Source organism: Aristolochia californica, unplaced genomic scaffold, assembly GCF_029961685.1.
Source record: "Aristolochia californica isolate CCGP_79_NKW_82.1479 unplaced genomic scaffold, dmAriCali1.0.hap1 SCAF_9, whole genome shotgun sequence".
Lineage (NCBI taxonomy): Eukaryota > Viridiplantae > Streptophyta > Magnoliopsida > Piperales > Aristolochiaceae > Aristolochia > Aristolochia californica.
In genome coordinates this window covers 3,145,985-3,158,927 of record NW_027182290.1, presented here as the reverse complement: position 1 = coordinate 3,158,927, position 12,943 = coordinate 3,145,985, and the positions used below count along the sequence as shown (strand labels likewise).

Below are 12,943 nucleotides of genomic sequence, written 5' to 3'. Positions count from 1 at the left end.
TGATTCTTAGTATTTTTTCTTAGCAGCTGTTAAATATACAGAGGAACAGATTAAACAAATGATGGAATCAGTTGATGTTAGGCAGGCATCGGAACCCATTGAACTTGCGAAACTGTTAAGCTCAGCTTTGATTTGTACGAATTTATTTCATTTGTTGTTCTTGATTTTTGTGACAGATTTAATATTTTTATTTTGTACCAAAAAGGTGAAGAAGATGGAAGGACTTTAAGGAGAAAACCAGGTACTGAATCTATCTGTGTCATTGAATCAGAAGGTAACCAATGAAATTCTGCAGACACTGAAGCAACTGCAAGTGAATGCAAATCTGATTGAGCAAAGAGGGTGGGTGTACTTGATTTTTTTCTTATTCTAGGTCATCAATTTCCTTGTAGTCCTCACTCTGTGGAATTGCCTGCAAGTTTGCCCAATGTTTCTTTCAACTAAACAAGCAGTAGTTTGAAATCCTTGACAGATCCATACATTTCTGGACAGATCTATGTTAGGATCCTTGACAGTAGTTTCTGATGTAATATTTCTATCTGAAAATCCTATAATAATTGCAGTATAGGAAAATATAGAGACATAAAACATTAAACATTGACCTTACCTAAAAGGAGCGGGATAACAGCAGAAGAAACCGCCGAAAATAAGATCAACGATCAGCACGAACAGGGGAATAAGATTTAGCGAAACCAAATCGGGATAGAAAATTTTTCAGGAGCAGTTGAGAAACCTACGTCAGAAATCAGCAGGAAGACAAAAAAAATTCAGGTGAGAAGCAGATCGAGGTCGGAAATCGCAACGACGACGAAAAAATTTTAGGAAGGATGAAGCTCGTCTTGTTTGTCTCATGACTCCTACAATATCTCCTCTTTTAGATTTAAAGTCTCTCCCTCTCTCTCTCTCAAATCTCGCTCAAATCTCTAACGATCTATCGGAGGGTTCCTCATGGAGAAGATAAAGGCACAAACCCTCTTTTTGACAATGAAAGGAGCAAAGAGGGGCAGAACTCAATTCCTCACCCATTAAAAATTTGACCTAGGGAGGGGTAACCCACCTTTTTTGTTGTCCCATGCTGCTGCCCAATCTCCTCTCTTTGTATTTATTTTTTTATGCAAAAAGGAGGAATTCATACCCTTTCCCAAGCTCAGTTGTAGACAATGCTATGATATCTCACAAATTTGTATTAATTAAGAGTGGTATTTATACACTTTACAATTTGAAACGATAAGTTTTTACATGAAAAAATAATTACAATATGTGATACATATAATCAGGATCTTATCCGATAACCAAAGGGAGGATTATGCTAATCCATTATCATACCCCCTCCATAGTTAGAGAGGTCAATCTTGTCTCGTAGTAATTGAAATTGTAAACGTGACAATGATTTTTTTAAGGATATCATACCCGATAAGGATAAATTTGAGCCAAAAGGAAGAATCTTGAATTTGAGGAAAGATTTGCAAAAAGGGTTTTCGGTTGACGGCGTTTGGAATCACAAATTTACCTAAGGAGATCATACCCGATAAGGGCAAATTTGAGCAAAAAATGAGAAACTTGAATATGGAGAGAGATTTGTCGTGAGATGGAACTAAGAAACAATGAGTAGGCGGTCGTTGACTAAATGGGGAATTTTTTCTTCTCTCAAACGTGTGAGTGACTTAAGTCACATGTGCGCAATTCCCTTTAGGGCTTCAATTAATTAGGCTAATTAATCGAAACTCGACACATGGGGAACGCGATTGGCTGGCTCCCGGTCTTCGACGACAGCAACAAAGGTGATGGTCTTCAACAATGGCGACGACGACATCGGGGGATGGGAGAGGAGTCAGACCAGGGACGACGATAAGAGAGGACGAGGCAGACGGAATCAGAGAGACAAGAGATAAAGGTGCAGAAGGCAAAAGTGTTAGTGGTGGCAATAAGAGAAGCATAAAGCTCTGACCGTTTGCACGCAGGGGATCGAGAGCAGTGGTTGCAAAGGCTGAGATGCCATTTGTGCCTTCTCGCTCTAGATGTAGGAGAGGTAACAGATCGAGTGAATAGTTAACAGTGACCAGAAAACTGGGAGAATAAGGAGAAGTTATGGCAACGATGACGAAGGGGATGGTCTTCGGCGATGACTAGTAGCTATGATTGAGGTGTCGACTGATAGTCGTGATAAAGGTATCGACTAATGGACAAGGGCGATGGAGGCCGATGCGGCAACGAGTGATGGCACTATGAAGATGGCAAAATGCATAAGATCGATCTGCTTTGATACCATACGAGAAGCTGAATTGAACCACAATCTTTGTATTGATTAAGAATGAAATTTATACAATTTACAATCCGAAATGATAAACTTTTTCATGAAGAGATAATTACAATATGTGATAAGTATAATCGGGATCTTATTCAATAATTAAAGGGAAGATTATATTAATCCTTGATCAATTGCATAGTCTCCTTCATTACTGACACCTTTTTTCTTTTTGTAATCCTATGATGAAAAAACTTTCTTACAATGAATGATTGAAGCTAATTGATGAACTTAATTGATTTTTTAACATGTTACAGGGGACCAATTTAGCAATAGAGAAACAAAATGATGGAAAAATTATTTTCCATTTGACTAACTTTCTCATTGAAAAATTTCCACCTGATTGTTATTGCGTTTATGCCATTCTAGGAATGAAAAAAAAGTTAACGGATTAGTGTTTATATTAAAAATAATTTATTTTTATAAAAAATAAAAAAATAGCATAAAAAGTAAGTTACCAAGAATCACTTTAGTTCATATTTGTTTTTTTATAAATTATTAAAATATAAATTTTTAATATTTCTTAAAAGTAAAAGAAATTAAGAAGAATCAAGCAAAAAAATCTTTTTATCCCAATTACAAGTAAAAAATATTTGATCAATAAAAAAATTATCATAATTTTTCTATACTTTTGGATTGGCAAAAACTCATCCTACGTCTCACCCTTTATGAGGGACCGGTTGGGTGTGATTTAGCAGGTTTGCCCCGATTGAACCGGCCATCTATCCAAGTTGTATTGCATCGGATATGCCTACATGTAGATCTAGACATGCGACGCAGATGACACGTGATTGGTCACGAGATTGTAGAATGCACGTAGCAGAGCTTGCGGTAATTTGCCATTATTAGCAAAGAGTTTGTCATCGAACGCAACGAAAGAATCCTCCGAGCCGACGGAGAAGGAGAGAAACAACACAGAGCACTGTTCTGTTCCTCTGCTTGACCAACGTAAGGTAGTTTCCTGAATTAATCATTGCCTCCTCCTTTCGGGAATTTTTCGTTCTTCGGAGACCTTTTCCTTTCTCCGATATTATGGAAACTGTCGATCGGAATTCGAAACTGCTGGTTGTTGACTGATTTTCTAGGAACGACAGCGACGGAGAACTCGAGAGGATTTTCCTGGTATTATCTTTGACGCGCTCCAGCAAGACCCTAAGTTATCTTCAGACTGGCGGCAATGGATTAGTTCACCATGGAAGTAGCAATAGGAAGGCGTCCGCTGCAGATGTCTTTGTTGCAGAACCTCCATTTTATTTTGTATTTGCTTTCATCGAAACAGGTTGTCTACAAATAATAGAGAGGAACACGGTCAGGTTCACACAAGGAAAAAAAGAATTGTCCCAAAATTTAAAATACAAACCTGTGCGTTTATGGAGATCTCGTCTGCGTTCGTTCTAAATACCTCTGATTCAGAGTCTTGGAGCTGAAGTATGGGTTGGATGAGACGGAAAATCGTGAGCAGGAGGTATGGAGATTAGATCCGAGGCTGTTGTATCGTCAAAATATGACAAGCTGCCGCCATCGATGCTTCCCAGGACTCGCATTCAAATGTGGTTTGTATGCGTGAGCTCGTGCATTTTGATTTGGACATGCCTTGTCCAGCTAGTGGCGAACGGCCAGTTCTGGAGTCCACGTTTACTGAGGAGATGGAACACTGCCTTTGGTTTCTCAGAATCAGGGCACCTAACCAAAGTGAAGTATTTTTCGCTTCGTTCTGAATTGGCCATTCCAGCTCCCTCACCCCAGCTTCCCTCGAGTAAATAGTTTCTCTCCATCCTTTTTTTTTTTTTTTTTTAAAGAAATTAGCTTCTCTCGATTCCCTAGTTTATTCTTAATTGATTTCACCATGTCCATAAGGAAAATAATTCTGCCTCTACGAATTGTAATCGGAGGGGGCCTTGAAATATTACTGTAACCTGTATGGTTTCTACTTTTTAACTTGGGGGAGATTATTGAATTATACATATTCTTGTTCTAGGTGTTTACGTGTGGGAAACGTTTGAAAACTTTCTCAATGAAACTTCCATGGATTTCAACTGCAGATAAGGTGTCAATTCCAACTTAGCATATGTAACTAATGAATAGGATGTTAAAATCACTTTAAAAATCGAGGCTAAAATGCAAAATTCGAACTAATAATTATAGGACCGCAATTAGCATTGCCATGATGTAATATTCTAGTGATTCGGTGAACAAAATGTGTATAAAGGAAGGAGTTTCATCCTTAAGACAGATAACAGATGCTTTGAGTGTTATAAATTCAACATCTCCAAGGAACCTCGAGGAACTCAGGTTAGAGTGTCTTTCCCTATTGCAATGACAACATCCAAGGCAGCTATCTCTAGTCCAGAAAGGTTCACCATCTATTCTAAATTTATGTCACTAGCTATGCTGCTGGGTGATATTCAATAGAATCTTCCATTTTTTATTCTTTTTCTTTTTTGTTCCTTTTTATTGCATTTTGGAATCAATAGTGTCTTTAACAAGATCAAGAGCAGCCTAGCAAAATATGTTACATACTGCAAGCAGGCTGTGACTTCTTGGCATGTAAGCTTTCTCAATCATGTACTTTTTTAAGCTCAAAAGAGGGCATGTTTTTGGGAACCACTGTGAGTTTCTGGTGTTTTACTCTTTGGCTATGCAAATATGCTTCTTGTGAACTAACCACTTTCCTCCCTACTACTCTACAGGGGTCTATAAAAGCAATGGTTATCTTAAAGTATCTTGCAATGGGGGACTAAATCAGATGCGTGCTGCGGTTTGTATTTTTTATGTGATTCTATTTTTATGTACTCTTGGTTTTCGTTGGTGCAGCAAATCATCCTTTCACTTGGATGGTTTTCTTTCTAAAATAAAAAATAAAAAAAATCTTTCAGTTAATTCAACACTTTTGCAAATAGTATTTTGCATATACATTAGCTAAAGATGGTGTTGTCAGATCTTGTATTACTCTTGGGGTTTGAGGACTCCCCTCTCTTTTGTATCATGTTATTTCTGATCTTTTAATGGAAATTTCACCAACTTAAAAATAAAGTAGAAGTAGACCTTGAGGCTGGCCAAATTAATCTGACTCAATTTGTTTTAATCCATCAGCTATGTTCTGTTTCTCTGCCTATGTTCTGCTGATACATTAATCGGAGTTAACTTTTTCATTCAGATTTGTGACATGGTGACTGTTGCTCGCCTTCTGAATCTTACATTGGTTGTTCCGGTGCTTGACAAGACTTCTTTTTGGGCTGATCATAGGTATTTTTCTTGGATACGGGACACTTGTGGCACTGGTCTTTGCCTTACATCTGATGTGGTCCTTGTCTAATGCAGAATTTGTTTCAGTGATTTTGCAGATATTTTTGATGTGAGACATTTTATTGATTCTTTGAGGGATGAGGTTCACATTGTTAAAAGGCTTCCAAAGAGATTTAGTCGGGAAGGTTCTTTTGTGATGCCTCCTGTGAGCTGGTCAAATGAAACATATTACTTGCAACAGGTCCTAAGGATAGTTGGTGATACATGTTAACACAAGTTCGAACTTTAGTCTTATGTTTTTGTCTTAGTTTTAAGGCACACACATACACGCACATGCATGTTCATTCTAATTTGATGGCCTAGATGACACTTAGATTTAAACCTAAAAGTGCCTTTCTGGTTGACTGTTGGTATAAAACTAGTTTGTCTAATCCATAGTACACACATACAAGCATGCATAAACTTTTATTCATTCTATTTGATGGCTTAGATGACACTTAGGTTTAAACCAAAAGGCGCCTTTCTGGTGTCTGATGGTATAGCACTAGTTTGTCTAACCCACAGTCACTGGTGCCACCTGCTTTTAGAGGTAAGGCCTGTGGAGATTTTGTTAAGGTGATTGGGTCATTAAGAGAAGATTGAATGTGAAACAAGTAGTCACCTGGGGATCCCTTGGTTAATCCTATTATAACTTAAGATATTATGTAAAAGAAAATCCAATCTGGTGGTGCTGTGAGGGAATTGAAGTTACATATCTGTCCAGAGCAATGCTGATATCTCCTAGTTGATTAACTATTTCCTTTTTCTCTTTATTTTTATTATAAAATGGAGACATGACACTGTCGAAGTGTATAGGAGGAAATAATAATCTTTTAGTTTCAAAGAGTGAAAAGGTTGGGTATTGCCAACCTTCACTAGAGTTTACCGTAGCCTCCCAATATTTATAATTCACATTTATTTTATCTTCTATTAAAAAATTCGTTTCTCATTGTTTGCTTACCAGTGGTTGTGTGCTTTTTCTTTCTTTTGCAGATTCTGCCTCTTTTCAGTAAATATAAAGTGATTCACTTTAACAAGACAGATGCACGTTTGGCAAACAATGGTCTTTCTGCTGAGCTTCAGAAGCTCAGATGTCACGTCAATTACCACGCTCTGAGGTTTACTTCTCAGATTGAAGCCTTGGGTAATAAGTTGGTACAAATCCTCCAAGAAAAGGGAAGTTTCATTGCATTGCATTTGAGATATGAAATGGACATGTTGGCATTTTCTGGTTGTACTGAAGGCTGCTCAGAGGAAGAAGCAGAAGAACTCAAGAAGATGAGGTTTGCAGATAACAAGTTTAGTATTATTATTATTATGTTTCCTTTGAAATTCATTTTCAGAGTCTGATTTCAGGTAAGTTCACATATACTCTCATTAAAATGCATGTGACTGCAAGGTATTGGATGCCATGATGTTGCAGTGCTGGGGCATATGACAGTCTCTCTCTCTCTCTCTCTCTCTCTCTCTCTCTCTCTCTTGTTGAGAAACTACTCAATTGTCTTATGTTTGTTCACCATACTAATGTTAGGATGACATGTCTATCTTTGCATAATGATAAGGATTTTCCTTTCCATGCAAAATATGTTCTTTCATAGGAAATCAACATCTGATATTTCTTTACCAGTCTCTGTGCTGAGTTCAGGCACTTAAATTTTTAATTTTTTCTTTTTCTTTTTGGAAGTCTGGTCTGATTTCTCTGTTCTAGGACATATTATCACAACTGTGCTGTCTTTACCTCTTCAAGTTTTATGTTTATTGTCCTTTTCTTTTTTGGAATAAAAAGATAAAGTTTATTCCAGTGAGAGCAGAGAACCATATTGTGTTTATTTTCTTATTGCGAAGAAAAAGGCATATGTACTTATAAGCCACCTAAATTTTGTGCTTGTTCTCTTTCTCATTGCTATAAAAAAAATAAAAAATCATTTGTTTAATGATGTTCGGACTGACGCATGGTTCTCATTCAGGTATGCTTACCCATGGTGGAGGGAGAAAGAAATAGTATCTGAGGAGAAGAGATTGCAAGGTTTGTGTCCTCTCACGCCAGAGGAGTCTGCATTAGTTCTTCAGGCATTCAGCTATGGAAAGGATACTCTGATTTATATTGCTTCCGGAGAGATATATGGTAGGGAACGGAGGCTCATGGCTCTGCGGACTGCATTCCCCCTAACTGTGAGCATTTTTGTATCTGTTTATCTTCAATAGTTTCTGTTAGTCGTCTTTGGATTCCTTAGGAATAGCAACTCAGCAAGTTTCATCAACTCCTTGCCCACTCTAGAAGTGAAGGAAAAGCGAATAGTCATGATTGAGATTATAAATAAAAACTAGTTTATGTTCTATACTTTTGAGTATGGACATGCAAATGGAAAATAAGTAAACCCCCAAATAACATTCACCAACATGAGCGATCAAATAAATGAATTATGAGTCAAAAAATCTTCTCAAAGGTATTCTATTTTTTATTTGGCTAAAAGTAGTATGGACTTATGTCCATCTAAAGTGGCTGCACCTAGTCTGAATCAACCATTAGATTTTAATCTAATGGCTAATCTTTCACTCTTTGCAGTAGCAATTTCTTCCCTCCCACTTCATTCATAGTTTCCCGCTCAAAACTCGTCTTTCAGAAACCAGTAACTATGCTTAAGATCGTCTTTATCTCAGTAGTATGATCTTCTCTACTTCTTTCTTCCTGTTCTTTGACCATTTTATTCTCTCTTTCCACCCCTTCAATTTTGTAATTCTGGTGGGTTTTTTCGTATTTTTCCTCCGGCAAATTTTCCTCTTTTCTATCCATGCTTTATTCTTCTTTATGCTATTGTCTTCAAATTTCAGATTTTATTGCATGGTTGACAACTGAAGAGCAGATAAACCAATAACATCCAAAAATGGAACCGTATGCAGATACTAACCTCCAGCTGAAGATAAAAAGACTAATCCTAATTAGATGTTTTGTTTCATTAAACTGGTTTTAGAGTATGGAGATAGCAACTATTGACCTTCAATTTTCTGCTTCAATTTTCAGTTAAAATTGGCTTTCTGGTAAACTTGTGTAAGTCGCGTACTTCTCTTATGCTTAGAATCAGGCAAAGGAGAAAATATGGGGATGACAGTTTGGTAAATGTAACTAACTTCCTAGTTTATTTATGCCCCAATTTTTGTGTACCTAATAAGCCAGTACCTCTTTTGAAGTAGCTTGTTGGAAACTCAGATCCAGCTTCAGCAATCTCTTTATATTACCCAGTATTAAGTATTTTCTAAGAGGTTCATTTGATTTTTTGTTTTTATTTTTGGGCTATATGGAGCACCTTTATATGTGTGTGTGTGTGTGTGATTTTGGATTCTGTGCTTATTTATTAGACTGCCTTGCTGCAGTCCCCTCACATTATAAACCTTGGGACTGGGGTTAGACTTTCGCTTCGCAGAAACAGCAATCCAGAAATTTCTTTTTTCGATTCTCTCACCACATACTTGGATTAGTTTTTTCTTTCTCTTTCTATGGCTTTGATTATGATAAGCTTAACCAATCCTGTCAAAAAAAATGATAAGCTTAACCAAAGTGGTAGGGTGTATATGTTGTTTTCCTTGTCTTCGGATATCTTTGTTTGTATTGTATAAGTTTGCTTTTCTCTCTTAATACATTTCCTTTCTTGCTGTAATACAAAAAAAAATGAAGCATTAATTGCTTTCTAAAAGCAAAAGAAAAAGACCCAGAATGAACCACCTATTTCATGTTCAAGGGAAAGGGATAAAAGGGATATAGAGACCCAACTTGGACAAAGCACAATATAGGAGGAAAATCACTCTTAATTGTATGATAAAGCTCCATAAATCAGTCAAAATGGTCATAGTTTGAAACACACTCTACTCAATTTCAAAGGAGAAAAACGACCCAATTTTAGGGTACGACAAAGAGATTACTCACTTTTTAAGTGTAGCTCAAACACAAATCACCTATTGGGTGAATAATAAAAGACTTAACTTGAGTTGGATGTTGGGCGAACTCCTATACTTTTTAAGTAGTGGGTCTAGTAATTGCTTTGAAGTGATGAAAACAAAAAATGATAAATTAAAGAAGTAGCAGAGAACGATAACTTTAACCGGAAGGAGGGGGGCTATGCAACACTCATAATTCAAACCGAATTTTTATAGAAAATAATAAGAACTTGCTTATTAAATCAATAATGACTATAACCTTCTTTTTTGTAAAAAAAAATAGGGGAGACTTTAACTGTAGAACTGTAAACGTAACAAATAAGTTGGACCAAGTATGATCTCAAAGAAATTTCTAGGGGGTGAGTATAATTTTTGACGATGTTGAAGATAGACAACCAAGTAACAAAAATACAAATTGAAAACAACATCCAAGTAGGGTATCCTATACCTTGAATGAGCACATGATGTAGGGATTAAGTCTGATCAAAACTCCTTGATTAGAATGAAAATCTGCTTAAAAATTAGGACTCTAGGAGAAAGGAAACTCGATTCACGTAAATGCATGGTGAGGAGAGAAAATAGGAAAAATGAGAAATTTTTGCAGAATTGACCTTCGGTACTTTTGATATTAATTTCTCCTAAAATATATACCGGAATCACAAATGGTTTGTTGCAAAAGAAACTAGACTCAAAGAGGTTTAATTTGATACCCAATTTGTTAGAAAAGGCTTCTCTCTTGAATTTGCTATCATCGCTTGATTTTATTTATTCTATAGCATGACTCTTGCCGACTAAAATGAGAATCTCCTTACATCTAGATCAAATTGACATGAAAGTGGCGTCTTTTGAAACTAGACTTTGATATCTTTCATTCAAGTATATTTTTTTTTCATAAAATATACTTCTTTTGAGAGAAAGAATCTAATAGATTTTAGACTGTGCAATCTGGCTAAATCAAGTACTCTTTCTTCATTGACTCTTTCGAGATTGATATCTCCTTCTAGAAAACTCAGATTGAGAATTGGTTTGATAAGTTAAGAAATATATATATATATATATCTTTTGACATATAATTCTCTATATTGATTCTTGTTTTTTATTGACATAAAATGCCTAAAAAATTTAAGCTTTATGCTACATCTCGAACCTCTCTTGTTGTCTGACTTTTCCTGCTTCTAATATCAATTTCTCTTTGTAGAAAACTTTGATTTCTATTTTTTTTGGTTGGAAAGTAGACTCAAAGATCTTTTCATCAATATGTGATTTGTAATATGAAAAGTTCAGTGTGGAGGTGCGAACGCCAAGGAAACAATGAGTACTTGGGCAAGAAAGAAAGAAAAAGTAGAATATGAACCTAAACTACTAGATATGATAAATAAAAAAAGATCATATTATTTCTATGGGTTGATCGAGTCAACTCACATAACCACTTTGATACTATGTTGAATTTCTAGAAAAGAGAAATACTTCATTAACTTGTTCATAACTGAGTATAATGAACCTCTATTTATAATAGAAAAGACAAGTAGAATCAGATTACAACTAAATTACCTATGTCCCAGTTATACCCAAAGTTAAACACTAAGAGATAAGTCTTAGAACAATTAAAAAATTGAACATAAATAGAAGAATGTTATAACTAAAACACCTTTTGAACTGTCTATGAGACCTCCTTCCCATGAGACTCTTCTAAGACTTCTCTATATTAATTTTAGTTCTGTGAGAGTTTTTGTTGTGAGAGTAATATAAGACTCTTCCATATTTGCTCTTTAACACATATGTACTAGCCTAAACTCAGTATGTATATATTTGCACAAAAGATATGTCAAGAGCCACAACTGACTGTCAAATTTTCTTTACTTGTGGTTGCTATTTACTTGGTATTAGACCCCTTGGATTAATTGTATATATATATTGTCTTAATTATGACTTTGGAGCATTATGTTGTGGGCCAAACACAGGTGTAAGTTTTTTTTTTTTTTTTTTTTTGCTTAAGTTTCTTTTCTTCTCTCCTATTAATGATATATCCCTCTTTTAGTGGATAATCATTAAGAGTCTCGTTTAGTTGATGGTCTAATTTTATTTGCAGGTAAAGAAGGAGACACTGTTGGATCCCAAAGATTTGATACATTTTCAAAACCATTCTTCTCAAATGGCAGCACTGGACTATGTGGTTTCAATTGGCAGTGACACCTTTATTCCTACTTACGATGGAAACATGGCTAAAGTTGTGGAAGGCCACCGGAGGTGTTTACTCATTTATGTTTTGCTTCTCATTGATACATACCTATACTTGTGTATAATTTTTATGATGCATGAGCATTTTTGCTGCTGCTTCTCATTTCTACATACCTATACTTGTGTATAAATTTCATGATGCATAAGCATTTTTGCTGCTATTTATTTCATTTGGACAGTCGTTAAAAGCTGATTGCTTTGCAGATACCTTGGATACAAGAAATCTGTGCTACTTGATCGTAGAAAACTCGTAGAGCTGCTTGATTTGCATAAGAATGGCACAATGACGTGGGATGAATTCGTCATTGCTGTTCAAGAAGCTCATAGAAACAGGATGGGGCAGCCCTCTTGCAGGAAAGTTGTAGTTGACAAGCCTAAAGAGGAAGACTATTTCTATGCAAATCCTTATGAGTGTCTCTGCAGGGCAGCGGCATGTCGTGCCGGTATACTTTGATGAGGTGCTTGAGTCCTTTTATTAATGTCCTGGGCATCTCTGAGGGGTCAGCATTTATGACCTTAGAAAAGGTTTGTGTTTTTTAGCAGTTATCGGTCTCACCAATTTTTCTTCATATCTTAATTTTTTTTATTCCACTGATATACAGCTGACCGCAGATGGTCGTTGAAGACTTCAATTGGCATTTTTACCACGAATCAATTAGTGCGCTTGATTTCCAGCGTGACCTAATTGAGCCAAATTGTCAATGAAATCTGTTTAATTAAGCTGGTTTAGTCAGTTGAGTGACGAAAGAAATCTTAGTTGTATTTTCAAAAAGAGAAAAAGAAGAAGAAAAAAATTAATTGGAGAAGGATGTTAGAATATTACTGATTTTCTTATCTTCTTTTCGCCCTTCGTGGGTGATAGAAAAAAGTGAAAGATATCAAGGCCTGATGCATGACTCCCCTACCAACAGGACTGAGCTTCCACAGCAGCTCCCAGAAAAGCTAGCAATATGCCACCCTCGTTTTCCGTAGGGTAAGAGAGAGGGTGGCATGAATGCCCTCCTGCTGCAAAAAAATATGTTTCTGCAGACTCGAGTCAACAAAGTTTTGACTCAATTCAATTTGGCTACTCCTATGCAAGTTTAATATGTTTATAACAGATATAAATATTTCAGTTTCATACAAGTTTTTCATACATATTAACTGGTATAAAATCCACTTCTCAACCACCCCTGTTTCCAC

At 36.1% G+C, this 12,943-nt stretch overlaps 1 protein-coding gene across 1 annotated transcript; it reads left to right on the top strand.

The window, feature by feature from the left end:
* The first annotated feature begins 3,197 nt into the window (after window positions 1-3,197).
* LOC137941119 (rhamnogalacturonan I rhamnosyltransferase 1-like) lies at window positions 3,198-12,490 on the top strand. Its single transcript, XM_068786383.1, has 8 exons — window positions 3,198-4,061; window positions 4,996-5,063; window positions 5,463-5,551; window positions 5,639-5,792; window positions 6,584-6,873; window positions 7,558-7,762; window positions 11,613-11,770; window positions 11,966-12,490. The coding sequence occupies exons 1-8, from the start codon at window positions 3,773-3,775 to the stop codon at window positions 12,213-12,215; spliced, it is 1,503 nt and encodes a 500-aa protein (XP_068642484.1). The 5' UTR covers window positions 3,198-3,772; the 3' UTR covers window positions 12,216-12,490.
* Window positions 12,491-12,943: the final 453 nt, after the last annotated feature.

What these genes read in the sequence shown, in the direction of transcription:
- LOC137941119 (XM_068786383.1), top strand. Translation starts at nt 3,773, where the DNA reads ATGGAGATTAGATCCGAGGCTGTTGTATCGTCAAAATATGACAAGCTG. An exon ending in TCTTTTTGGGCTGATCATAG is followed by an intron (nt 5,552 to 5,638) that starts GTATTTTTCTTG and finishes AATTTGTTTCAG; the next exon opens with TGATTTTGCAGATATTTTTG. An exon ending in GGACTGCATTCCCCCTAACT is followed by an intron (nt 7,763 to 11,612) that starts GTGAGCATTTTT and finishes TTTTATTTGCAG; the next exon opens with GTAAAGAAGGAGACACTGTT.